The sequence below is a fragment of the Balaenoptera physalus genome (genome assembly GCF_965194825.1).
Source record: "Balaenoptera physalus genome assembly, chromosome: 16".
NCBI lineage: Eukaryota > Metazoa > Chordata > Mammalia > Artiodactyla > Balaenopteridae > Balaenoptera > Balaenoptera physalus.
In genome coordinates, this window is record NC_138898.1 from 15,610,249 (window position 1) to 15,636,579 (window position 26,331).

General features: G+C 47.6%; 1 protein-coding gene across 1 annotated transcript; it reads left to right on the forward strand.

Moving 5' to 3' along the window:
• The first annotated feature begins 4,362 nt into the window (after positions 1–4,362).
• Positions 4,363–25,557, forward strand: TOMM34 (translocase of outer mitochondrial membrane 34). The gene is made up of 7 exons (XM_082430286.1): positions 4,363–4,633; positions 9,258–9,357; positions 10,499–10,651; positions 13,575–13,744; positions 18,745–18,892; positions 24,193–24,319; positions 24,563–25,557. The coding sequence occupies exons 1-7, from the start codon at positions 4,507–4,509 to the stop codon at positions 24,665–24,667; spliced, it is 930 nt and encodes a 309-aa protein (XP_082286412.1). The 5' UTR covers positions 4,363–4,506; the 3' UTR covers positions 24,668–25,557.
• The last annotated feature ends 774 nt before the right edge of the window (positions 25,558–26,331 follow it).

Genomic DNA, 26,331 nt, shown 5'->3' on the forward strand with positions numbered 1-26,331 from the left:
TTATTATTGTCGTAAGGCCAGAGAGGTGAAGCTCCCATAGCTAAAAGTATAGCTTTGGGGATTTAAATCCAGATGGATCTGATTCCAGAGCCTGCACCACCAAACTGGAAAACCGCTTGGACCCTCTGGTTGGGCATGAGAGACAGAGCTTCCTCTCCACTCAGAGATCCAGTTACAGCTGTGGAAGTTCATAAATCCTCAGTTGCCACCACCATCAGCAAGTGTTTAAGAAAGTGGAAGATTCCACCTAATTTACTCATAGAGAAAGTTACCCAAAGCAGCCTCTCACTGTTTTTAATTGTCCTGCTTTTCTCAAAGATATGCCATCTACAAAACCTAACACCTGAGCAACCACCTTTCAGGGTCACCCAGGTATGGGACCCCATATGTTAAAAGCGGAGTAATGGAGCCATTCTCCTGACAGGAGGAAAACATTTACTGAGAATCTACTATGTGCCAGGCACAATTCTAAGCTACCATTTAAGCCTCAAAAAACCCTATGAAGTAAGAATTATGCCCATAATTCCTCTGCTCCATGGTGTCAGTCAGCGGCAGTCAGCATTTGGATGAATCCCTGTCCAAAATGGCTCACTCACATGACTGACAAATTGGTGTTGGTGTTGGCTGGGAGCCCACTTCGTGATCGGGGATGGGGGGGCCAACTCCATTTTTCTTGAGCCTCCTCACAGAATAAAGGCTGGGTTCTAAAGTATATTTCTGGAAAGAGCCAGGAGGAAGCTGTAATGCCTTTCAATGGCATAGCTTTGGAAGGTACATAATGTCATTTCCACTGTTGAAGGGGCCCCCAAAGACCCACCCAGTTTCAAGGAGAGTGGACATACGATTCCATCTCTTGATAGGGGAGTGGCAAGGTTTTGGAAGAGCATGGAGAACTGGAAGTACTGTTTCAGCCATTTGGGGAAAATACAACTTGCCTCAGGTATACTTGTCTGGTATACCACTTAGAATATATTCAGCCTCAAGCAACTGAAAAAGAAAGAACAATCTAAATGGTGGTTTAAGGCACAGTGGCATTTGTTGGGCTGCACCCCACAGGCCTACAAGGCCTGTGCTTGCCCAGCTTTAAGACCGAAGAAAGAGCCTGGAATCAGCAACAGAGACATCGATGGTTTGATGGATGGGAGTGCTTACATGCCTAAAGCAAGGTCCTGGAGTGACACCCCACCGTGTGCAGCTCACGGCAGGCAGGACATAGTGGCAGTCTTTGCTGGGGGGTGGGGGGGATTACCAGTTATAGGGGAATTGATATCAGGTGGGCTCATTAGTTACTAGGGAAACCAGCAGAGGGGCATGCCCCTCACCACCCCTCTGATAAGCTATGATTATTAGCTGGGGCCTAGGACAAGTACGGAGGAAGGTCAGTCATGTGAGTAGGGTGTAGGTGCCGCAGGCCCTGGTCCGGCAGGGGATGTACAGAGAGCAAGAGAACAGCCATCTTGAGTGGCCTGACCATACAGCATATCTTGTTTATAACTGAGAAGTCCAGAAGTCAGCAGTCCTAGGGTTGATTCAGGGGCACAAGCACGCCGATTTCATCTTTCCTCTCTGGCCTGATTCAGCATGTTGGCTCTTCATACTTGTGCTTATTGACTCACAATTGCAAAATGGCTGCCACACCTCCAGGTACCATGTCCTTAACCCAACAGAAAAAGAGCAAAAAAGGCTGTTTTGAAGTCCTGTGTCTCTCTCTTATCAGGGAAGGAAAACTTTCCCATAAGCACCCAGCACACATCCTCCTATCTCATCGGCTAGATCAGGGTCACATGCTCACCCCTTGCCCAATCACTGGCAAAAGAATGAGATTATTGTGATTGGTTTACAGAAATCTTGATCCATTTTCTGGGCCAGGAGAATCTCAGGCAAAATTCAGACTGGAAGTAAAAATGGAGGTTGTTTAGTAGATAACCAGCGTGTGTGTGTGTGTGTGTGTGTGTGTGTGTGAGATCCGGTTTTCCCACCACACTAAGTGTTCCTTCTTTGCTCTTGTATGGGGCCTATGCTGGGCTGAGGGGATTCGGATGGAACAGCCACCCAACCCTCAGAATGTTTAAGGTCTGGTTGGGTTATGAGTTTACACAAATAATTACAGTTGACCCTTGAACAACATGGGTTTGAGCTGCATGGGTCCATGCGGATTTTTTAAAATATATATGTACCACAGGGCTTCCCTGGTGGCACAGTGGTTAAGAATCTACCTCCCAACGCAGGGGACACGGGTTTGAGCCCTGGTCTGGGAAGATCCCACATGCCACGGAGCAATTAAGCCCGTGCACCACAACTACTGAGCCTGTGCTCTAGAGCCCACGAGCCACAACTACTGAAGCCTGCACGCCTACAGCCTGTGCTCCGCGACAAGAGAAGCCACCTCAAAGAGAAGCCTGCGCACTGCAACGAAGAGTAGCCCTTGTTCGCCATAACTGGAGAAATCCTGCGTGCAGCAATGGAGACCCAATGCAGCCAAAAATATATATATATACGTACTACAGTATTACACAACACAAGGTTGGTTGAATCCAAGGATGCAGAACCTTGGATAAGGAGGGCCAAGTGAAGTTACACACGGATTTTCAGTTCTGCAGGAGTTGGTTGTCCCGAACTCCTTCCTTGTTCAGGGGTCAATTGTATAACTAAATACCTGATGGCAGAGACCAGGTTTTTGTCAACAAACCTTTATAAGTGCATGTTGGGTGCCAGATCCTATTAGGTCTGGGGAGAGAAAAATAAACAAGACCTACTTCCTGCCTTTAAAGACCTCACAGCCAAAAAATAAATAAAAATAAAAATAAATAAATTAATTAATTAAAAAAAAAAGACCTCACAGTCTGAGAAAAACTGTAAACTGATGTGAAACAAAATTCATATTTTATGGCAAGACAAAAATATGAACATAAAAATTTTTGGCCTCCTCTCTCCCCTCTGCTGAGCACTGTGGATCTGCACTATGCATCAACCAAACCTCCCCATCAGCAGAAATACCTGCTCAACCATAAAGAGCAACATTCTCCTAGCATCAAGACAACTTCTTGAAAGATAACATTCCTTCTTGATCTTGTAGGGGGTCACGATGACACTTGCCCTCTGTCTCAAAAAACTTATATAACTGTGCCTTGACTTCTAATGGGGGGACAGTTCTCAGAGCTGAGGTGCTGTTCCCAGGTTACAATCCTCAAACTTGGCTCAAATGAAATTCTCCACTTCTTTCACAGATTGACTATTGATTAATTTTCATCGACAATGACAATCACAGAATAAGAGCTAAATTAGGAATAAAATCCGGGAGCAATAAGAGCAGAGGAGGGAGATTATGGGGGAGATGATGTCCGAGTTGATTATTGGTTGAGTCAGGATGAGGGAAGAGAAAAAAGTGTTTGGAAAAGAATTCCAGGAAGAGGAGAGCATAAGCAAAGGTAAAGAAGCAAAAGAGGGCTTCCCTGGTGGCGCAGTGGTTAAGAATCCGCCTGCCAATGCAGGGGACACGGGTTCGAGCCCTGGTCCGGGAAGATCCCATATGCTGCGGAGTAACTAGGCCCGTGTGCCACAACTACTGAAGCCCGTGTGCCTAGAGCCCGTGCTCCGCAACAAGAGAAGCCATCGCAATGAGAAGCCTGTGCACTGCAACGAAGAGTAGCCCTTACTCACTGCAACTAGAGAAAGCCCGTGCGCAGCAACAAAAGACCCAACGCAATCTAAATAAATAAATAATAAAATAAATTATTTAAAAAAAAAAAAAAAAAGAAGCAAAAGAAACAGCTTAATATGCACAGGTAGCAACAAGCAGCTTAAAAAAAATTGGAGTAGTAAGTTGGACATAGAGTGAAGTCAAATGAGTCTGAAGAGAAGCTAGTTTCCCTCAGCGAAAGATTTACATCAATCTATCAGTGCATTCATTTATAAAATCAGTATCTATAGATAACTAGGTGCCAGTTTCCAGCCTAAGTGCCTTTGCACTTGCTAACGCTCTGTCTGAAACAGCATTTCCTAAATAGTCTCAGGTCTCGGCTCAATTATTAGTCTCTCGGAGAGGCCTTCCCCACCCCTCTTACTTAAAAAGTCTCCACGTGGTCACCTTCTATGGTATTACTGTTTTGTTTTCCTTATAGCACTAATCACATTATGAGATTATCGTCTTCATTTGCTCATGACGTAACTACAAGTCAGGCCCCCCGAGAATGTAAACACCAGGCAAGCAGGGACCTGTTCACGGTTTCATCCGCAGGGTTCTAGCGAGCCAAAACTTCCCGCGAATCTCCGAGGACCCCAATGCAGCGCCGCGCTAGGTCAGAACTGAGCATGCGCAGAGGGAGGGGCACTAGGAGCCTCGGGTTCGCGCAGGCTCCGCCCCTGCCCCGCTCCGTGCCGCCCTCTCCCCGCCCGGGTAGTCGTTGCACCCAAACACTCGCAGCTAGTGCTTCCGCCCAGACGCGGTTCCGCACGCCTCGGCGCGGGGGACCGAGGCGACCCCCAGTTTACCAGTTCGGCGCCAGGATGGCCCCCAAACTTCGAGACTCTGTGGAGGAGCTCCGCGCCGCCGGCAACCTGAGCTTCCGCAACGGCCAGTTCGCCGAGGCCGCCACACTCTACAGCCGCGCGCTACGGATGCTGCAGGCGCAAGGTGCGACCCCGGCCCCCCATTTCTCCGCCAGGCCTCCTTCTCCCTCTTGTCTCCCCCGACCCCAGCTACCCAGACGTCGCTCTGGCCCTTTCGGCCTAGGGCTTCCTTACCCCGCGGCCGACTGGCCAACCAGGCCCTCCCACCGCCCGCCCATTCCTCCCCCATCCCCCAGCTTGGGCATCCTACGAGAAACTTCCTTGGCCTTTCTTTCCACTTTTATTATTATTATTATTGTAACATGGTTTTATTACTGGTTCTTTGTGTGGGGGGGATTTTTTTTTTTAAATAAATTTATTTAGTTTTGGCTGTGTTGGGTCTTCGTTGCCGTGTGCCGGCTTTTCTCTAGTTGCAGCGAGCGGGGGCTACTCTTGGTTGTGGTGCCCGGGCTTCTCATTGCGGTGGCTTCTCTTGTCACGGAGCGCGGGCTTCAGTAGTTGTGGCTTGCAGGCTCAGTAGTTGTGGCGCACAGGCTTAGTAGCTCTGTGGCATGTGGGATCTTCCCGGACTAGGGCTCGAACCCGTGTCCCCTGCATTGGCAGGCGGATTCTTAACCACTGCGGCACCAGGGAAGACCTCTTGGTTCTTTTTTACTTAATGACATAAGAGGAACATATTTCCATATTAATAGATGTTTTATCATTTTTTACAGTGGTAAGAAAAACATTAAATTTACCATCTTAACCATTTGTAAGTGTAGAGTTCAGTAGAGTTAAGTATATTCACGTTGTTGTGCAACAGATCTCTGGAGCTTTTTCATCTTGCAACACTGAAACTCTGTACCCACTAAACATTAATTCCCCCTCTCCCCCCAGCCCTTGGTATCCACCTTTCTGCTTTCCATGTCAATGATTTTGACTACTTTAGGTACTTCAAATGAGTGGAATAATACAGTATTTGTCTTTTGTGACTGAATAATGTCTATGACATTATAATCTATGTTGTAGCATGTGACAGGCTTTCGTTCTTTTTTAAGGCTGCATGATATTCCATTGTGTGGATATATCATATTGTCTTTATCCATTCATATGTTAATGGACGTTTGAATTGCTTCCACCTCTTGGCTATGATGAACATGAATGTGCAGATATCTCCGAGATTTTGCTTTGAATTCTTTTGCATACATACCCAGAAGTGGGATTGCTGGATCAGATAGTAATTGTATTTTTAGTCTGGGGGGGCAGGGAACCTCCATACTGTTTTCCATAATAGCTGTACCATTTTACACTCCCACCAGCAGGGCACAATGATTCCAACTTCTCAGCATCCTTACCAACACATTTTATTTTCTGTTCTTTCGATAGTGGCCATCCTGATAGGTGTGTGAGCTGCCTGCTTTTTAATTGTCCTATTGGACCCCATTCTGATATTTAGGCCTCATTCTGATCCCTGAGGCAACTCTCATTCTCCTCAACGGGTCAGTCTTTGCTTAAATTAACATTTGTTCAGCACCTGTATGTAATGAGTGTATAATAAGACGGAGAAGGTTCTTTCTCTCAAGGGTCATACATCCTTGTTGGTGAGGGAGCCACAGGTGTGATCTTAAGCTAGTAAATAGCAAACAGCAACTGTGCAGTAATGATCAGGGCTATTGAAGACAGATGTGATGATGTGATAGGTTTGACTGGGGAGCTCCTTTATGAAGAATGGGAGGACGAGGACAACTTCTTTGCAGAAGTGACATTTGAGGTGATATCTGAATGGTAAGAAGAAGCCAAGTGCACAAAGTCTTGGGTGCCGAGCATTCCAGGTGGAAGGAACCATAATTTCAAAGGCCCCAGACAGAATCAGCGGGTGTGTTCCAGGAGCCAAAGCACAGGGAGCCAGTGGAGGAAGTAGTAAGACTTGGTCAGTTACAGAGACAGAACCTTATTGTGTAGGCATTTTACATAGCAGTTCATGGTAAGAAGTTTGGGTTTTGTTCCCTGATAGGAAGCTACTGGAGAATTTTCAACAGAGGAGTAACCTTTTGTTAGCAGTTCTCCCAGCCTCCGGCTCATTTCAGCCAACAGCAGCCTTTTGCCCAAAGCCTCTCCAGAATGTTTTATCCCAGAGCCTCATTGGAACCCCTTTCAGCCCCTCGTTGGTACCTCTTTCCCTTTGCCTTCCTCCTCTTTCTCATTTCCTTGGCTTGCATTTGTTGAGTACTTGCTAGACATTATAGACATTATCCCTTTTTATCTTCATACTAACTTACGGGTAAGACGCTTTATAGATGAGGGATCCAGAAGAGTTAAATTGCCTCTTCTGGGGTGACACAGTGAAGACATGTCAGAGGCAGAATTTGAATGTGGGTCTCTCCGATTCCCAAGTCCAAGTTTTTAATCATTTTGCTAGACTTTTTCCCAAATCCTCTCTAAGTTCCAGTCTTTTTTGTTTGAATTTTTGCAGTTTCAAGCCACTCTTTTGCCCCACTGCCCCGTCTTGTTTTCTAGAACACTTCTCTGTAGGCCCAGCTCCTCATCTCAACTTAATAAAGTTGCTGAGGAATGTGAGGTTTTGATATTTCTGCCTTTTTCTTTCATCCTACCCCAGCTGGCCTGGAAAAACTTGTCTTTTTGTATGGATTTATTCTGGGCCCCAAGAAGAGCTGGCCTGTTGTCTGGTTTCAGCAGGGGACCAGAATTTGGTTCTGATCCTGCTACTGATTTTCTAGGTAATTTATGGGCAAGTCCCTTGATTTCTCTGATCAGTTTCCCTGATCTTGAAAGGAGAGCAGGGAGCAACCTAATACAACAAACCCTTTCAGCAAGTCTGTGAAATGATACCTTCATCTGATAGGTGAGCACATGTGATCCAGGGGGATTGAATGACTTGTGCAGGATCACAGGCTGGATTGTAGGTTCTGATGCCCTTTCCACCACACCACTGCTGTTTTCTGAGCAACCGTGCTCTGGTAACTTGAGATGGCTTGCAAGTTTTTTTGTTTTTGTTTCTTTAATTAATTTATTTATTTATTTATTTTTGGCTGTGTTGGGTCTTCGTTTCTGTGCGAGGGCTTTCTCTAGTTGTGGCAAGCGGAGGCCACTCTTCATCGCGGTGCGTGGGCCTCTCACTATCGCGGCCTCTCTTTGTTGCGGAGCACAGGCTCCAGACGCGCAGGCTCAGTAGTTGTGGCTCACGGGCCTAGTTGCTCCGCGGCATGTGGGATCTTCCCAGACCAGGGCTCGAACCCGTGTCCCCTGCATTAGCAGGCAGATTCTCAACCACTGCGCCACCAGGGAAGCCCCCAGATTGCAAGTTTTGAATACTTGTGCTTGCTTCTTAAGGGCAAGGATGTATTTTACTTATCTCTGTACTTTGCTATCTCACTCAGGGCCTGGCAAACATAAGAGAAAAAAGAAGATAATTTTATTATATTTGGTATTGAATGAAAGAGATCAGGCATCAATACGGTAACATGATACTTAGTGAAAAAGGCAAGCTGCAGGAGAGGCAATATGATGCCACTTAGGAAAAGCTTTAAAAGGAAGTGGACTTCCCTGGCGGTCCAGTGGTTAGGACTTTGCGCTTCCACTGCACTGGGTGTGGGTTTGATCCCTGGTCTGGGAACTAAGATCCCATATGCCGTGCGGCATGGCCAAAAAAAAAAAAAAAAAAAGATAGAAAGTGATATTTTGTCTTGCCTGTGAATACCTATGTAATAAAGATAGACATACATGAGAATGTGACATACCAACTTCAGGATTATGCCAGCCTCTGGGGGACTGGGAAGGGGCCAAAGGGAAAAGGGTGGCGATGAGTGGAGCTTTAGTCATATCAAAAACAAAAAGGTGGAAACAAATAGATTGTATGCTGAGTTTAGTGATGAATATCAACTATCTGTTATACTGGTTTCCATATGTTTCATAATTTTCAAAGGAGAGCTTGTTTTCTGTTCTTCTGGGTATATGCCTGGGAATGGAATCACTGGGTCAACACTTGACAGTTTCCACTTCTTGTTTGTTTTCATTATGGCTCATGCTAGTGGGTATGAAGTGGTTGAAAAATTATTTTTAAGAATGAAAATCCTTGTGGCCACAGTAAAGGACTTGAGCTTTCTGAGATTCCTAAGGATAAGGACTGCCTTTAGGGAAAGGTAGTAATGATTCTCTTCCCCATGGGCTAGATTGAGCCCTTCTGCTGATTAAGTTCTCTGTAGTCCTGCCAGACCCAGCGGACTTGGCAAAATCCTCTCTGAGCAGGTAGAATTAGTTTTTTGTGTCCCCATAACACTTGTTCAGTCCATTTATCATAGCATTTATGACATTTTCGTCTCTTTTTTCTTTATTGGATTTACACGCTTCTTGTACTAAAATTAACAAACACACACACACACACACCCAGGTAGTTACAACATGGATTTCTTTGAGCTATTTCATTTTGATCTTTGGCCTGGTACCAAGTCCAGTGCTGGACTGAGTGAATGAGCAGAGGCTTGATTCCCTGTGAATGGCAGGAAGCTGGGTATTCTCACTCCCTTGACAGACTTGCCAGCCCATCAGACCAACAAGCCTGATCGGGTTCAATCATCTCTGCTGCCCTTTACTAAGGCCCAGAGAGCTCAGGGTGTGGATGCACCCCTGATATCCTGAGGCATCCATTTCCCAGCCTGTTAATAGTGCACTTTCTGCTTCCACCTGGGCAGGTTCTTCAGACCCAGAAAAAGAAAGTGTTCTCTACTCCAACCGAGCAGCATGCCACTTGAAGGATGGGAACTGCATAGACTGCATCAAGGACTGCACTTCGTGAGCGGGCAGGGCTGACTTCGGGGTGCTGGGGGCTCAGGAGGGGAGGCTGGGCTTCTCTGGTCCCACCAAGTTACCTCTGCGACAGATATTAGGAAATGTCACTAAGTGTCAGCAGGTCACTGAGAATAGGAAGCTCTCTTTGGTCCTTGTGGCCCCTGACTTGTGTCTTTGGAGCCTCAGCTCTGCTGCTGAAAGGAGTAGGGTGGGCAGTTAGAGGTAGGCCTTTAAGGCTTTGTGAGATCTGGGACCTGGGAATGAGGTAGAGTTGCAGACTAGTAACTGGCTTGCTGAGGTTTTTTTCTGGGGTGGATGTGGGTGAGAGAGGGAGGGAGGGAGAGAAAGAAAGAGGAATGGAGGTTAATAGATAGCCTCGAAAGAAGTAAGCAGAAAGGAGAAAATGGTATCCATCAATGACCAGGTGTAGAGGACGTTAAACAATTTTTCATACTTTCTTCTTCAAGCCAATCTGAGATTGCCTTCATGGTCATCGCTGAACTAGCACATGTACCTTAATGTGTTCTCAGATCTGCTCTCGTGTGACATTGCCTTAGATTCATGCCCTGGTGATAGGTGGGAGAGGAGGAGAAAGGTGAGCATGCTCGTGGAGCCTGTGCTCAGTTGATTTGTGCCAGGCCCTGTGCTAGGTTTCCTTCGTGGAGCGCTCGTGAGCACTCGGTAGGGTAAGTCAGCCATCCTTCCCAGGCTAGAGCTGGGTTGTGGAGGATTGAGGCGGTAGAGTGATTTGCCTGGGGTCACATGGTTAGTGGCAGAGGTGGAATTCAGACACTGCGCCATCTGGCTCCAAAGCCTGTTTGTTATTCCCACTTGGCCACGCTCTATAGAAACATAGAAGCATGAAAGCTACAAGGCACTTATTCTTGATTTCGGGGGATTGCAACTATGAAAATCGATGCACGCGCGCACACATTTCACAATAGTAGTGGTTCTCTGCCCTCTTTCCCTACTCCACTTCAGTCTAAGTGGAAAAGTCCCTCTTCTAAGACTTCACAGTCTAGCATTGTCTTGTCAGAAATGACCTCCCATGTACTGAGTGCTGCAGATGCCCCACCTGGAAGGAACTGCGGCGGGGAGCCCTGGTGACTCAGCAGCCCGATGGCATTTCTGCCTCCTGTCCTAGAGCGCTGGCCTTGGTTCCCTTTGGCATGAAGCCCCTGCTGCGGCGAGCGTCAGCCTACGAGGCTCTGGAGAAGTACACCCTGGCCTACATGGACTACCTGACCGTGCTGCAGATTGATGACAGTGTGACGTCAGCCTTGGAAGGCAGCAGCAGGTGAGCCCGAGTCACTGTGGTCAGTCTCTCTGAGACGTCCTGTCCTCCCTGATTAGCTCGGAACCATTGCTTTGGTCGTCCTCTGGGAGGATCCCTTTGGGCTAGGCTTAGAAACGCCTAATGAGCATGTGCAGAAAGTGTGGAAGGACAGTCTGCTGTTGTATTTTAGCAGGTTTTTAAGGGGTCAGAATTACTGAGTTGTGGAGTCTTGGGTTTGTTTTTTTTTGCCTAGATGCTCAAATGCATTCACACAGTAGCACTTAATTGAGCTCTGTTTAAGCCAGGTTCAGTGGGGAATACTGATATAAAAAAGAGATAGACCCCACTTGCTCCAAAGAGCTAACTAGAGTGGGGAAAGTAAGACACAGAACAAGCAGCTGTCACCCCAGGCTATAGGGCTATTGTTTGTGGATATGGTTCAGTATATTGTACTGTGACCCCTTCACAAGACCCCTCAGGTGAAATGTCTTTCTGGTCTTCTGAGCAGTTGTCTTTAATCTCAGTATGCCCTCATTTGGGTAACTGGTCATGTTTCCCCTCTTTGCATGGTCTGTTAGAAAGCCAGACACCACACTAACAGAAACCCTGAACAGGACTCCATGGTACCTGTTTAGTGCGTCCTTTCTGGCTTGACTTGTTTTCTCTCTGCTTCCTTTTAGTCTCTATCATTCAACAAAATCTGCCACTTATGTGCCAGACTTTGCACTAGGGCCTGGGCTGATGACTGAGACATACCTCTTCCTGCCCCAGTAGAGCTCCTGGTCTCCAGGAGGACGGCAGTCAGTCATAGGCAAACCTGCAGTGTGATGAGTGCTGTGGTAGAAGGCACCTGACAGGGGGAGACCAGAGAGGGCTTTCCAGAAAAGGTGAGCTGAGACAGAGAGATGAATAGTGCTCTGGGCCAGGGGCCGGCAAGGAGCATGGGCAGCGTGTGCACGGTGAGTGAGTAGGAGGTGTTAGAGGGATGGTGAGAAGTCCGCTGCTCATGGCGCTGCACACGCGGGGCTCGGCTCAGGAAGGTTGGTGAGGCCAGACCACACAGGGCCTTGTGTCCAGGGGCTTGGATTTAATCCGAACACAGTGAGGCATCGTGAAAGGGTCTTTAGCAGGGGGGCAACATGAGCAGATTTGAGAGAAAAGCTGAGTGGCCGCCCGCTGTGTCGACCATGAAGGAGAACAGAATAGGAAGGGGGCGGGCAGTAATCCAGAAGAGTTGGTGGATAGAGAACAGTGGGACCGGTTCAGGGGACATTCAGGTGGTATTTCAACAAGTCTTGGCGGTTGGAGGGTGGGGGGAAGGGAAGAAGAGAGGAGGCGTCCAGGTGGTTGACACACCGAGTTGGAGGTGACTGTGGGGCGGAGACCAGAGAAGCAAGAAGCCGGCTGGGCATTTACATGCATTCAGAGCAAAGGAGGAAAACTACGGGCCGAACATAGAGATCTGAAGGTCATCAGCGTAGAGGCGGCTTGAGGTTGTGGAAAAAAAACAGCACCACAGCAAGTGTGTGGGGGGAAGAGGATGGAGTTTGAGGAATTCCAACATTTGAGGGACGTACAGAGGAACAGCAGCTGGAGCAGGAGGAGGAAACCAGAGCGTTTAGTATCACGAAGGCAGGAGCGTTTCAGAGGGACGAAGACGCCATTCGGATCAGGTGTTTCGATGAGCTTAAGTAGACTCAGGGTTTAGGAATGAAGTCACTGGTGATTCTGATGGAAGCAGTTCAATGGGATCAGAAGCCAAATGGCAGTGGGCTTAAGGAGTTTGGCTGGGAAGGGGCAGAGGAGCGTAGCTGCCGTGTCAGGGGTCTGCCCGGGAGGAAGGAGTTAGCTGCTGAGAGTTGGAGTTGGAAGAGAGAAAGAATGCAGATGTGGGAGAGGGCGGTGCTGGCCGAGTGTGGCCCAAGAGAGGCAGGGAAAGATGGATCCCAAGCAGAGGTGGAGGGATTGGCCCTGTCAGCTCTTCTGTTTTGATGGGAGAGAAATAGGAATTGCTGTGTGCCCGTGCAGGTAGGTTTGTATTTAGGGTGTGAGGAAGTCCAAGGAGGAGGGTTAGGGAGCAGGGTGGAGGAGAGTAGAGTTTTGAAGCAGCTGGGCCGATCAGAAAAACAGCTTTGGGGGCTTAGAGCCCCTGAGTATGCAGTGATATCAGTCTGTGAGCTCCTCATTCTAGTAACACAGGAACATTGTTGTAGGAGCAGAAGTTACAGTTAGCTTCATGTACTCACTCAGCACATACTTAATGGGCCCTCGTGGGTGCCAGGTAATGTGCCAGGTGCTGGAGATCAGTTAACAAAACCAGCATGGTCCCTGAGCCTAGAAGGTGGGAGTGGGGAATGGGAAGTGGAGGAGATTGTTCTGGGGGGAGGGGAGAGCACGAGCAAACGCTTGAACGTGAGGATCGAGAGGCAGCGTGGCACACGATAAAAACGGAGGGGTGGGAGGGCACCAGGTCTCAGGCCCTGCCAGCCTAGTGAAATGGGAACCACTGAAAGATTTTAAAATTTGAATGACATAAGATTTGCATTTTTAAAAAAATCTCTGAGCATTAATCAAATGTCAGGTGTTTGCATGGCCTTGTAATAGATTCATTAAGAAAATATAAAACATGTGGTTCTTGGGGCATGCATGGTCCCTTGGGGGTCAGGTTTCATTATCTTAGCAAGCACCAGATCATCCCTTTGAAGTTAACGTAGTCAAGCGAGGGCCAGGCAGGGAGGGAGTGTCGTGGTGGCCGACCTGAGAAGACGTATGTGGTGGCAGGCTCCTGTTCCTTTCCTGCTGCGAGTCAGAAGCGTACAAAGAGATGGTTCAAACCAGGGGCAGATGATAACCGGCTCTCGTATACCTCCTTTGGGCTTACGAGAGGAGGACTATCTTCCTGACCCGGCTGGAAACCTCTTTGTGATCCTGCCTGCCTTTCCAGAATGACCAGAGCTCTTATGGACTCCTTTGGGCCCGACTGGCGCCAGAAGCTGCCCTCTATCCCCTTGGTGCCTGTTTCAGCTCAGAAGAGGTGGGAGTGTTTGCCTTCGGAAAACTGCAAAGAGACAGCTAAAAGCAAATCCAAAGAAACCACAGCTACGAAGAACAGAGGTAAGCTGTGACTTCCTGCCCAGAGAGGGTCCAGTCTCCCCAGAGCCATTTTCTTTAGAGTAATCCTGTAAAAATTGGCCTCGTGTAAGATGAGTTCTTTTAAAAATCCTATAAACAAAGTAAAAAACAAAACAAAAAAGCCTTAACCTCTTAGAGACTGTCTCCTCAGCTCTACAGTGGGCGATGAGAAAGCCTACCCCACAGGTGTAGGGATTAGGTGATGTGAGGCTCGTTGAACTCCCAGCCTGGCGCACAGGTATGCGGTGTTAGTTCCCTTCTCATTCCTCCGGCAGCATTTGGATGTATCATTTAGGATGTTTTTGGTTGAAAGAACAGAAAAACTTCATGTGGTAAAGATAATAAAAAGAATTTATTGGCCCATATAACTGAAAGGCCTGGAGTTCAGGTTCAGGCACGGCTTGCTCCAGCAGCTCACTACATCATCAGACTCTGGCTCCATTTCTCTGCACTTCTATATGCACTCTTCTCTAATGTGTATCGGCTTTGTCTGCAGGCAGTCTTCTTCCCTCCAAAGTAGTACAATAGCTGTAGCAGTTCCTTGACTCACATCCATGTGCCATGCCTCATGACCCAGAGGGAGAGAAAGAGTTCTTTTTCTGATAGCTACCTAAGAGAGGGTTTCTTTCCCCCAAATCCCCAGCTCCTCTTTTCTCAATTTATTTTGGCCTTATATGGTCACAGGCCATTCCCTGCACTCGTCACTGTGACCAGGGCTTGAGATTTTGTGATGAGCTCAGCTCTATGCTGTCCGCTCCACCTCCATAGCTGGAGGAACACACACACTGTATGAGTTCCTGGAGGGGGGTGAGTAAGAGACGGGAGATCAAAGCCAGGTAGCCCCAAACAGGAGACTGTCCACCTCAGCTCTATAAAAACAAGAGGCCCTTCTCCAGGCAGGGTCAACTGGAAACTCTTATAATGCTCCAGGGGCGTCCTCCCAGCCCAGCAAGTGAGGTATTGAGGATGGGAGGTGCAGAGGAGGCGGGGCTGGAGCCTTGTATCGGGTGTACAGGAGGGCAGGAGTCGTTCCCCTTCCCAGGAGGAAACCTATCTGGCCGTGGGGAGAATTCCCTCCCTAGCGTGAGAACGTGGGGTGCTAATGAACTCGATGCCTTCAGTGCACCTACCATTTACTTCATTCTTTTGTTGGAGTCACAGCCAGGTGTGTCCCAGGCCCTGTGCTGAGCAGTGTGGCCCAGAGAGGCCCTCAGGAAGCTCTCGGCCCAGTGAGAGACTGAGACACATAAACAGAGCAATTTAAAATACAGGAGGAAGGCCAAAACATTAATGCGTCGAAACAGTCCTGAGAAGGAGACCACTGTAAAGACCCAAGATTCAGGAAGGCGTGAGTATTGGGCAGGGAGTAGGAGGCATGAGTACTAGGAGGGAAGCCTAAGGAACTTCTTTTGAAATTAGAGCGACTTAGATAAACAAAGTATACAGTAGGTAATAAAAATGTAGTGGTAGTTACTTTAAGAGGTAGTTGAGGTTGAACTATAACCAGGTGCTTATTAATATCTGTGGCATGAGCAGATCAGTGAGCTTAAATGAATCCAGGCCCATGATACACCCACATGTGTCCTTCATTTGAAAGAGTGCTCACCTCCCTATTAACTCATTTTGTTTGGTCCTGATAATGACAGAGTGACTCAGGCAGGGAAGGGATTACTCTCCTGACTGCACAGATCGGGAAACCAAGGCCCAGGGAGGTGAAGTAATACATGGTGTTATGGAAGGAACAGGGTTGGGCTTGGAGTCCAGAGTTCTCTGGGCTCTGCCACTTGGAGCTCCTCAGCCTTTCCTGTGACACCATGGTGTGGAGAATTAAGGAGCAGATCCCTGTTGCTTAGTGTCTGATGTAGCACAGAGTAACCTTTCTCTCCACGGGCTGCCCCCAGAGGCCACATCATAGATGCTCAGTAGGGGGACCACCGCCCAGCCTTGCCTGCTACTTCTGTGTCTACACCCCTTCTCGCTGCAGCCTCAGCAGTAAGGGTTGGCCTACGCTGTTGTCTGAGCTATGGAGCCATCCCTCCTTTTCCTCCTCTATAAAAATGCTGGGTTGGCCTCTGGGGGTAACCTTTAAATGTAAGACTAATCTCCCCAAGTCTAAAAATGCAATAATCCCTCTCCCCTCCCCAAACAATTTAACTTTTTTAAATCAGGAGGTATCTTACAATCAGTGTCAAAAGAAAGTTTCCTGCCACCACTTCCCCTACCCCAGCCCTCTGAATTGTTATCAAATAGACAGCATCTTGAATTGAAGAAGCCATTGAGCCTCTCAGGGAATGGGAGAGAGGAAAAAGAATTGCTAGTGGGACTCTGGCTGGGCTTTCCAGCTGACTTGGATCCCACCACGTGTTGGTGAGATAGGTTCCTATCTGCTCACTCAAGTCCCAAGCCGGGGCTGAAAGCTTTATGTGTGTAAAGGGCTTCACATGAGATGCATTAAAACGAACATCCACTTAAGAGCTGCGCAGCGGCAGTCCCACTCCTAGAGAATCGCACACATGTTCACATAAAAGCTTGTTCACAAATGTTCACAGCATCATCATTCATAGCAGCCCAGAAGTGGAAACAGCCCAGATGTCCCTCACGTGATGAATGGATAAACAAACTGTGGTATATCCATACAGTGCAGTATCGTTTGGCCATAAAAAGGAAGGAAATTCTGATACATGGTACAACACAGGTGAACCTTGAAAACACTATGCGAAGTGAAAGAAGTCACAAAAGAGCACATATTGTATGATTCCATTTAGATGAAATGTCCACAGTAGCAAATCCTAAAAGACGGAAAGTAGATTGGTTACCGAGGATGGGGGCAGGGGAATGGGAGGGACTGCTAATGGGTATGGGGTTTCTTTCGGAAGTGATGAAAATGTTCTGGAATTAGGTAGTAGTAATGGTTGCATAACTTTGGGAATACACTAAAATCAGTGATTTGTACACTTTAAAATGGTGAATTTTATGGTAGATGAATTGTATCTCAATAAATTTTAAAAATACAGCAGGAAGAACAAGTGCTTTAGAGTCTCTAATGTTTGAGGAATTCAAATTGGGAACTGCCATCAGTGTGCTTGGGAGAGCTGGGGAAAGGCTCCTGGAGGTGACAGGTTGAGCTGGGCCTGAAAGGGTGAGCTCTTCAGGCGCAAAGGGAAGGGGGTTTTCGGCAGAGGCAGTGGAAGGAGTGAGAGAATGAAGTGGTGGGGCATCGCTGGTGGCTAGCGGGGACAAGCGTGGGGCAGCGTGGGGTGCGTTGCAGAGCCGAGGTGAAGCTGAGGATGTGTGCACGTTGCAACCCACTGGCTCTGCTTCTAGAGAAACTCGTGCACGTGTGCACAAGGAGACATGTACAAGGACGTTCAGAGCAGAAATTCGGTAAGAGGGACTTCCCAGGTGGCACAGTGGTTAAGAATCCGCCTGCCAATGCAGGGGACACGGGTTCGAGCCCTGGTCCGGGAAGATCCCACATGCCGCGGAGCAACTAAGCCCGTGTGCCACAACTACTGAGCCTGCGCTCTAGAGCCCGTGAGCCACAACTACTGAGTCCACATGCCACAACTACTGAAGCCTGCGTGCCTGGAGCCTGTGCTCTGCAACAAGAGAAGCCACCACAATGAGAAGCCCGCGCACTGCAACGAAGAGTAGCCCCTGCTCGCCGCAACTAGAGAAAGCCCGCGCGCAGCAACGAAGACCCAACTCAGCCAAAAATAAATAATTTTTTTTAAAAATTAAAAAAAAGATTCAGTAAGAGCGAAAAGCAAAATAACCCAAGTCTCCATAAACAGTAGAATGGATGAATCAGTTGCATTGCAGCAGTGAGAATGAATGAAGGAGTTACAGGTGTGTGCATCCACACAGATGAATCTCAGGAGTATAATTTTGAGAGGAAAAAGAATACATAGAATTATGTGTTCCTTTATTTGAAGTTCTAAAACAACGTAAACAATAAATAGTTTATAGATACTATTGTATATATAGTTAAACTAACCAAGAAAACGGGGGGCGGTTGGTGTGCACAGAATTGGGGATAATGGTTTCCTCCAGGGTTGGATTGATTGTGGGAGAGGCTCACAGGATTTCAAAAGTCTTAGTAAATGTTCTGTTTCTTAAGGTGAGGGATGAGTTCAAGAGTATTAGTTTTATTCCTAAAACCTTACCCTTGTCATAAATATTGAGCATTTTATAAAGATAGTTTTTAAAAATTGAAAAAGCAGGTTATATGGGAGCTGGGGCTGGAATCATTAACTGGGGCCGTGCAGTGAAGGGCCCCAAGGCCAGGTGGGGCACCTGGCATTTCACCTTGTTCTCTCTGTCTCTCTTTCTCCCTGTCTCCCTCGCCCCACCCCGCCACCCCGAAGGCTGGGGCACAGCTGCAGGAGTCGAGCTGGGGAGAACACTCACAGGCTCAGACCAAAACAACTGAGGAGTAGCGGATACGTCTGCCCTTTTCTGGAAGCCCAGGATGTTCACCCTTTTTTACCACATGCTTGTTTATTTAAATACTTTCCCACTTATTCTCCTGCTTTAAGTTTATAGGGTGCTCTGCACTTTCTCCTGTTTTCTCACATTTCATCCTGACAGTAGCCCTGTGTGGAATAGGTATTGCCCCCAATGTACTGGTGAGCAAATTGAGGTCCAGAAGCGTTAGGTAGGTCACACAGGACTTTCAGCTACTGAGTGGCAGTGCTGAGGCCAGAACCTGGGTTACTTTTTATTGTGTATTTATCATTGTGTGTGTAAAAGTATGTTTATATCAGGAGTCCCAATCTCTTCCAAAGGAAGAACTGTGTTTAATATCCCAGAAGCCATTGATCGGGGGTCTCATTACTCAGGCAGGATGCTTTACACAGTGCAGGAACGCTCTGGGGACAGAGCGTTTTAGACGGTTTAGAAGACACGCTGCCCAAGAGATCTCCTGGAGCTCAGCTGGGCACCTGCTCCATGGTTTTTTCCTCTTCTGAATTTGTATCTAGTGCCTTCTGCTGGGGATGTGGAGAGAGCCAGAGTTCTGAAGGAGGAAGGCAATGAGCTTGTAAAGAAGGGGAACCATAAGCAAGCGATTGAGAAGTACAATGAGAGCCTCTGGTTTAGTAACTTGGAATCCGCCACGTACAGCAACAGGTACCTTCCACATGGCTGGCCTGGGGGATTTCAGGACACCGAACATTCTTCCGCAGTCTTCTCTTAGACTGTGATGGGCTCTGCATCCCAGCATTTAGTCAGTACAGGCATACCTCGGAGATATCGCAGGGTCAGTTCCAGAACACCACAGTAAAGCAAATATCGCAATAACTCGGGTCACACGAGTTTTGGGGTTTCCCTGTGCATCTAAAAGTTACGTTTACATTATACTGTAGTCTGTTAAACGTGCAATAGCATTATGTGTAAAAAACAACGTACGTACCTTAATTTAACAATACTTTATTGCTAAAAATTGCCAGTCATGTGAGCAGCAAGTCGTAGTAGTAACATCAAAGATCACTGATCACAGATCACTATAACGAGTATAATCATAATGAAAACGTTTGAAATATTGTGAGAATTACCAACATGTGAAACAGATGCAAAGTGAACAAATGCTGCTGGAAAAATGGTGCCAGTAGACTTGCTCGATGCAGGGTTGCCACAAATCTTCAATTTTGATATCTTCAAAATACCTGTGAAGCACAGTAAAACGAGGTATGCCTGTGTGTTACAGCTCAAAACGTGCATTCACACTCTTTGGTCACGGTGAGATAGGCGTTGCCAGTGGCACTCACTCTCTTAAAGGGCAGAAACTGAGGGGTGCCCAAGGGGAGCCTGGGCTTTGTTCGCCCCCCCCCACCCCCCGAATTTTCATTAACCAGATAAACAGGATGTGAGTAAAAGCTATGGGCTTGCTATGCAAACACACCCCCAACACAAGTATTAAAGCCTCTGCACCTTCCCCGACTCTCACCCCGTGGGCTTCTCCAAGACCCTCTGGTTAGAAATTTCGGCACTGTCTGTCTGTGAGCACCAGGGCAGAACCCAGGGTATGGATTAACTATTGCCTGGACTGAGCAAGAGAGAAGGGTCCAGTCTAGGCTGCGGGGTTGGACTTAAGGCGCTATAGAAGGGCCTGCGCCCTGAGCTGCCGCCAGTGGTCGGTGATTCTTTCCACCAACAGTGAGAGCCTGGGAGCCAGGGTACTGTCTCTTTATTGTGTAGGAGTCCCTGCTCAGCAGTAGCCCTCAAAGGTATTGGTAGTAGATGCTCATCCTGTTTTAATGTTGAGAAAACCAAGGCTCAGAGCAGGAAGGGCTTTTCCTCAGCTCACCCAGCCAATAAATGGCGGAGACAGAATTGGAACCTGGCTCCAGTGAGATCTGTTAGTTTTACTGTCAGAAGCTTGAAACATTCAGCAAGGGACCAGATGTGATCCAAACATTTGTTATAAGACGTTAATAAATCTTGTGAGTCCGTTTCTCCTTCCCAACATTACTCTTTAGTTCAGAAATCTTGGGTCTCCTATAGGCTCACCGTTCCTTATCCAAAACTCTTGGGATAAAATGTGTTTCCGATTTTAGGAAGGTATCATAGTGCATATGCTGAGTCACATAACACTCAGCAGGGTCTGGGCAGCTCGCGGAAGTTAATCGTTAAGTGTTTCAGCAGTGAAACATACGGAAATTCCAGGATCACATGGAATGGTGTAAAGAAAGACTAAGCAGCCTCATGTAAGTTCAGGTCAGGTTTTGCTGCCACATGAGTTGAAAAGGGCACTTTTAGTTTTAAAGCATGGATTTGGGCATTTTGGATCTGTGGTTTTACTGGCCGATTGCACCCAGGTGTCTCAGTCAGCCAGGCTAACTCGGGGAAAAGGGCTGCAGCCCCTTTGTGTATGTTTGTGCAGCAGCATCTTTTTTTTTTTTGGCTGTGTTGGGTCTTCATTGCTGCGTGTGGGCTTTCTCTAGTTTCGGCGAGCGGGAGCTACTCTTCGTTGCGGTGCGCAGGCTTCTCATTGCGGTGGCTTCTCTTGTTGTGGAGCACGGGCTCTAGGCACGCGGGTTTCAGTAGTTGTGGCACGCGGGCTCAGTAGTTGTGGCGCACGGGCTTAGTTGCTCCGCGGCATGTAGGATCTTCCTGAACCAGGGCTCGAACCTGTGTCCCCTGCATTGGCAGGCGGATTCTTAACCACTGCACCACCAGGGAAGTCCAGCAGCATCTTCTAACTCCTCTTTCTGTGGGCTCTCTGGCCTTGCTTATTACCTCATGTTGCTAGAGACCTCTATTAACCCATTTTCCTGGATTTTTACCACATTCAGGACAGTGTTTTATTTAAATACTGGTTTTCATGCAAATGTGTCTGTGCCACACTGTTAATTACTATTGCTTTGCAATACATCTTGTAGGGCTGGTCTTTTCCTTAATCTTCTTAATCAGAGCATCCCTGGCTATTTTCCCAACTTTGATCTTCTAGCTAAACCTTAGGCTCACTGTGATAAATTCCAAACCGTATCTTGTTGGGCTTTTGGTTGTAATTACATTGATTGTATAAATTTAATTTAGAAGACTGAAAGCTTTATACAGATCAATTTTCTATCCATTGTGGCGGAATATACCACATCCTGGATGCCACTTAAATGCTCCACTTCGTACATATGCATCTGTATGAACCAGTGCATCATCTTAGGCTCCGGTTCTGTCTGTACAGTTGATACCTGATTGGATATCACTGTCAGGTACTTGGCACCTACAATTTGCCAGGCCCTGAATGGACCTCCAGAAGAGTCTCATTTAGTACTCACAGCAGTCCTTCAGGTTAGGTCATGGTCCCAGTTTACCTAAGAGAAAACGGGTTCAGAAAGATGAATTAAATGATCATAAAGTTAAACAACTAATACATGGTGGAGCTGCGATTTAAGTCAGGTGTTTATACTCCAAAGCTTGAGTTCCTTTTCACTCACTTGTCTTGTCTCCTTCATAATGAAAACCCTTCTGATTGGATACAAAATCATTCTGTTTACCAAAAGCCAAGGGTGTTTATTTTATAGGCCAAAGTTATGCGTTTTTCACATCTTGAATATAATCTTTGGAGTTCATATGTAATCATTTTCATTGCAACATTTATATTCGGAAGTCACCAAATAGTACCTAATGCTTATACTGTGGTTCCTCTACTTCCCAGAAATTTGGCTAATTCTTTAAATTACCAGAGTCCATTGAGAGAACACTTTAGTTTCCGTAGAATTCTTCTGTGTTCAAGTTTAGATCAGGGACTACTATTCTAAAACTTAGTGGCTGACAACAGCCGTTTTATTTCGCTCATGATTCGTGAGCCAGGAATTCAGAAAGGGCAGTTCTTACTCAGGGTCTCTCATTCAGGGTCAACAAGATGGTAGCTGGGACTGGAGTCATCTAAACACTTCTCCTGCATACCTGGCACCAGGGCTGGGATGACTGAAATGGCTGGGGAATGGAACTGATAGAGCAAGCTGGAGCCTTTTTTCTTCTCTCCTGGCAGCCTTGTCGCATATGCTGGCTTGAGTGTCCTCACAGCATGGTGGCCTCAGGGTAGCTGGCTTCTCGCATGGCAGCTGAAGGCTCCAAGAGCAAGTGTCCCCAGAGAACAGGCTGACGCTGCAAGACCTCTGTAGCCTACCATTGGGACTCATAACGTTCCTCTGTACTCTGTTGGTCAGGACAGTCACAGAACCTGCCTACATTCAAAAGGAAAGAACATAGGACCTCTTCAATGGGAAGAATGCCACAGAATTTGTGCCTGCATTTAAATTGTTACAAGGAGAAGCTTTTTCTAAGTTGATTTATAAGTTCCATGCAATCTCAGTGAAAATACTAGAATTTTTTTACATTCTTGGTAATAATTCCATAATTTGTCAGGAAAAGAATAACAGCATAAGAGAATTTAGATATGATAAAGTATGGGAAAAAGGAATTATCCAATAAATGGTGTTGGGTTGGCTGGAGAGAGTTCAAAAGAAACCCGAATCCCTACCCTCACTCCTTATTTTAAAATAAATTCTAAGTGGATCACAGTTTCAAATGTAAAAAGTAAAACTATTAAGTTCTAGAACAACGTGTGGGTTAATTATCTTGCAGTGGGGAAGGTATTTGGTGGTGGTGGAAGGGGACCCACAGAAGTCATGAAAGAAGTTGGATAAATTTTATTTCATAAGATTTAAAAATCTTAGTAAAGACACTCAGCTTTACCTATATTTAAAGCAACTGCATTAAAACAGATGCTGTTTTCTTCTATATTGGCAGAAGTTAAAGGTTGAGACCCAGGGTTGGTACAGTTGCAGGAGAATAGTCTCTGTTAGTAACTGTTCTTAAGTACACTTGACCCTTGAACAAGGCGGCTGTTGGGAGCACTGACCCTCCTTGCAGTCAAAAAATCTCAGCATAATTTACAGTCGTCCTCTCGTATCTGCGGTTCTGCTGCATCTGTGGAGTCCACCAGATGCAGATGGTGTAATACTCTAGAATTTGTTATTGAAAAAAATCTGCATATAAGTGGACCCGCGCAGTTCAAATCCGTGTTCCTCAAGGGTCAGCTGGTTTTTGGAGAGCATTTTGGTAATAATCAAAAATTTAAATGTATGTACCTTTTGATGCAGCAGTCCCTCCTAATAGGCATCTAAGATTTATGCGCAAGGATGTTCACGGTAGCATCGTTTATTTATAAACTGGAAACTGAAAAATATCTACTGATAAGGAATTAATAAAATAAATTATGGTACATACAAGTGAATACTATAAAAAGTGAGGTGGAATGGATATCTGTTTCGTTTTTAGTGATTATCGTTGGGGGAAAGGACTAAAAATGAATGAGAAAGATACAAATACATACTTTTCCCCCGTTGATGCAGAATGTGAAAATTTTCAAAATGTAAGTTGAATGAATTATGTATTGAACACCCATACACTTCCCAGTTAAATTCATAAACATTGTTATAAAATCAAGTACGCTTCAGTTAAAAAGAACATTGTTATATTTGCTTTGTCACTATAGCCATCTATTGATCCATCTTCTCATCTTTGACGCATAAGTTGTAGACATCTTTACATTTCACTGCTAACATGTCAGCATGCCTGGTATTTATTTAGAGCCTGGTATTTGTTTTTTTCTTAAGGTAGATAATTTTTCTCAAGGGGAGCGTTTCGGGAAGCCTTTTTTCGCTTGAAAGAGTACAGTGTGGGAGCGTGAGGCGGACAGAACAATAGCACCGAACACGGTCAGGATCTCGAGTCGTTCGAGCGCGGGCTGAGTCCCAGGTCTGCCCCTCGGTAGTGGTGGAAGCTTGACGCGTCCCCTCTGCAGAAGGGGGCTGGGTGGCTGTGAGGACTGCGGGAGGGAGGAAGCACCCAGCACGGTGGGTGCGTTCGGGGAGCCGCAGGGCGCTACTCAGACTGCTGCGTGGCCCGCTCTTTCCCCTCAGGGCGCTCTGCCATCTGGTGCTGAAGCAGTACAAGGAGGCCGTGAAGGACTGCACGGAAGCCCTCAGGCTGGACGCAAAGAACGTGAAGGCGTTTTACAGACGGGCTCAAGCCTACAAGGCACTCAAGGTAAAGAGATTCTGGCCAGAGGCACCAACAGAGCCACAGCCAGTTGTGCCTGTGCTGGCACTTCCAGAGCGCGGCCCAGGTGAGGGCTACCTGCCACGTGCCTTCTCGTCCAGGGGCCCAGGTGCTCCAGGCAGGCCTCCAGGCTGGGGTGCAGAAACCCTCTGCGGGCTCAGCAGCTATCCCCACCCCCGCCTGGTCTCCCTGGGCCGGAGCTCCATCCCCACACCCTCTCTCTCCTCTCAGGACTATAAATCCAGCTTTGCGGACATCAACAGCCTCCTGCAGATTGAGCCCAGGAACGGCCCCGCACAGAAGTTGCGGCAGGAGGTTAACCGGAGCTTAAACTAAAAACCCAGAGGGGCGGGCAGCAGGACACCTCTGCCTGACCACCTTCCTCCGTGCCTGCTCCCGGGACCCGGCATGCCCCAGAGCCAGCTCCGAAGCACCCTCCTCTGCCCCTCAGAGACGTGATGGCCTCCCACCCCTCAAGAGGATTTGCCTGTTCAAATTAAGCTCAGTGTAGTCAAAAACAAGACGCTTTGTTGGAAAGGTCTCTCCCTGTTCCGAACTCCCTGTGCTGCGGACAGCGAGCGGGTCACACAGGCAGGTCCTCGTAGGCAGAGCCCTCGGCTGTCTCTGCCCAGCACGCTCCAGACCGAGTTGCCCTTCCAGCGGCACCAGGCACCCTCACCGTGGTCCACCTGAGCAACCTGGGCTGGGGCGTGGGGGGCACTGGGAAGCCCTGAGCCGCCTACACCCAAAGCAGCCTGTTGAGCTGGTCTCCAGCGCTGCCGTCCCTGCCCGGTCCTCGGCACAGCACTCTGTGTTCTGAGCCCCAGTGCCTTTTGGCCGAGCCCTCCTTTGGTGGGGATGCAGGACCTGGCCCTTGGCCGGCTTTGTCTGTGGCTCTGTGCCGCCGCCCCCTGCGTGGAGGCGCCTGAGCTGTTTCAAGAGCCGGAAGGTGTGGCTGCTGCTTCGGAAAGCGAGATGGGGAGAAAGGCCTCCCGGAAGTCAGTGTCCTTCCGTCCCGGCAGGGACCCCTCGAGGCTTCTTAGTTCTTTGTGATATGTTGACGTTAATCTGAACTGAACTGACTGATTCTGTTGAAATGTGTGTTGAAGCTACCGCATTAACGTTTTCTACCTAAATGGCTGTTGTACTTTCATTTATGCTTTTTCAGTTTTGGTTCATTTTGGAACTTTGCAATAATAAAAAAAAGACTGCTTATGGAGCACTCATCCATTCTTTGATCAAATTTACTGGAATGTCTGCATGGGCCAGGCCCTACGTATAGTGCTGGGGAAACAGCGGTGAATAAATAGACACGGTCCCTCCTCTCAGAGGGCTGACCGTCCCATGGACGCAAGAAGTTAATCACACAAGAGTGAAACTGCAGCCAGCTTAAGTGTTCTAAAGGAGTGGTCGCAACACTTTCCCCAACTAGGGAGGTTTGACCCCGTGGAGGAAAAGGGGTCCCTGAGGAAGTCAAGTTTGAATTAAGTTCTAACGTGGGGATCACAGCAGGTGAAGAGAGGAGGGAAGAGCAATCCAAGCAGCCGGAACAGCACTGGTGAAGGCCTCTGCTGGGAGGACTGGGCCAGGAAGTGCCATTCAACCTCACGAAGTGCGGTGTGGGTGAGGCCGGGGGCGCCTGAGGATCCGGCCAGAACGAAGGGCTGCCTCCCCCTGCCTGCCTGGACCGTGTCTTAGCTTAAATTGTTTTCATCTTAATGGAGAAGTTTGACTCCAGAAAGCCGGGCAGACAGGGTTCTTATTGTCCCTTTGCTCCCCCATCCCATTCGGTTCTGGGCAACATTCCGCTGTTAGCACGCTGCTTCCGCCCTCTCCAAGGGCCGAGTCTCTGAGCAACCAGACCTCCAGGCTGAAGCAGATTTTACAGTCACAGAAACTCCACGGGCCTGGCCCGGGGACCGTTTCAAAGCGAGCAGCTGCACCCCCTTCTCTTGCTGCCTCTTAAGCAGGCGTGACTCTCACCCGATTTTAGGCAGGTT

What these genes read in the sequence shown, in the direction of transcription:
- TOMM34 (XM_082430286.1), top strand. Translation starts at nt 4,507, where the DNA reads ATGGCCCCCAAACTTCGAGACTCTGTGGAGGAGCTCCGCGCCGCCGGC. An exon ending in CACAGCTACGAAGAACAGAG is followed by an intron (nt 13,745 to 18,744) that starts GTAAGCTGTGAC and finishes ATTTGTATCTAG; the next exon opens with TGCCTTCTGCTGGGGATGTG. An exon ending in TCCGCCACGTACAGCAACAG is followed by an intron (nt 18,893 to 24,192) that starts GTACCTTCCACA and finishes CTTTCCCCTCAG; the next exon opens with GGCGCTCTGCCATCTGGTGC.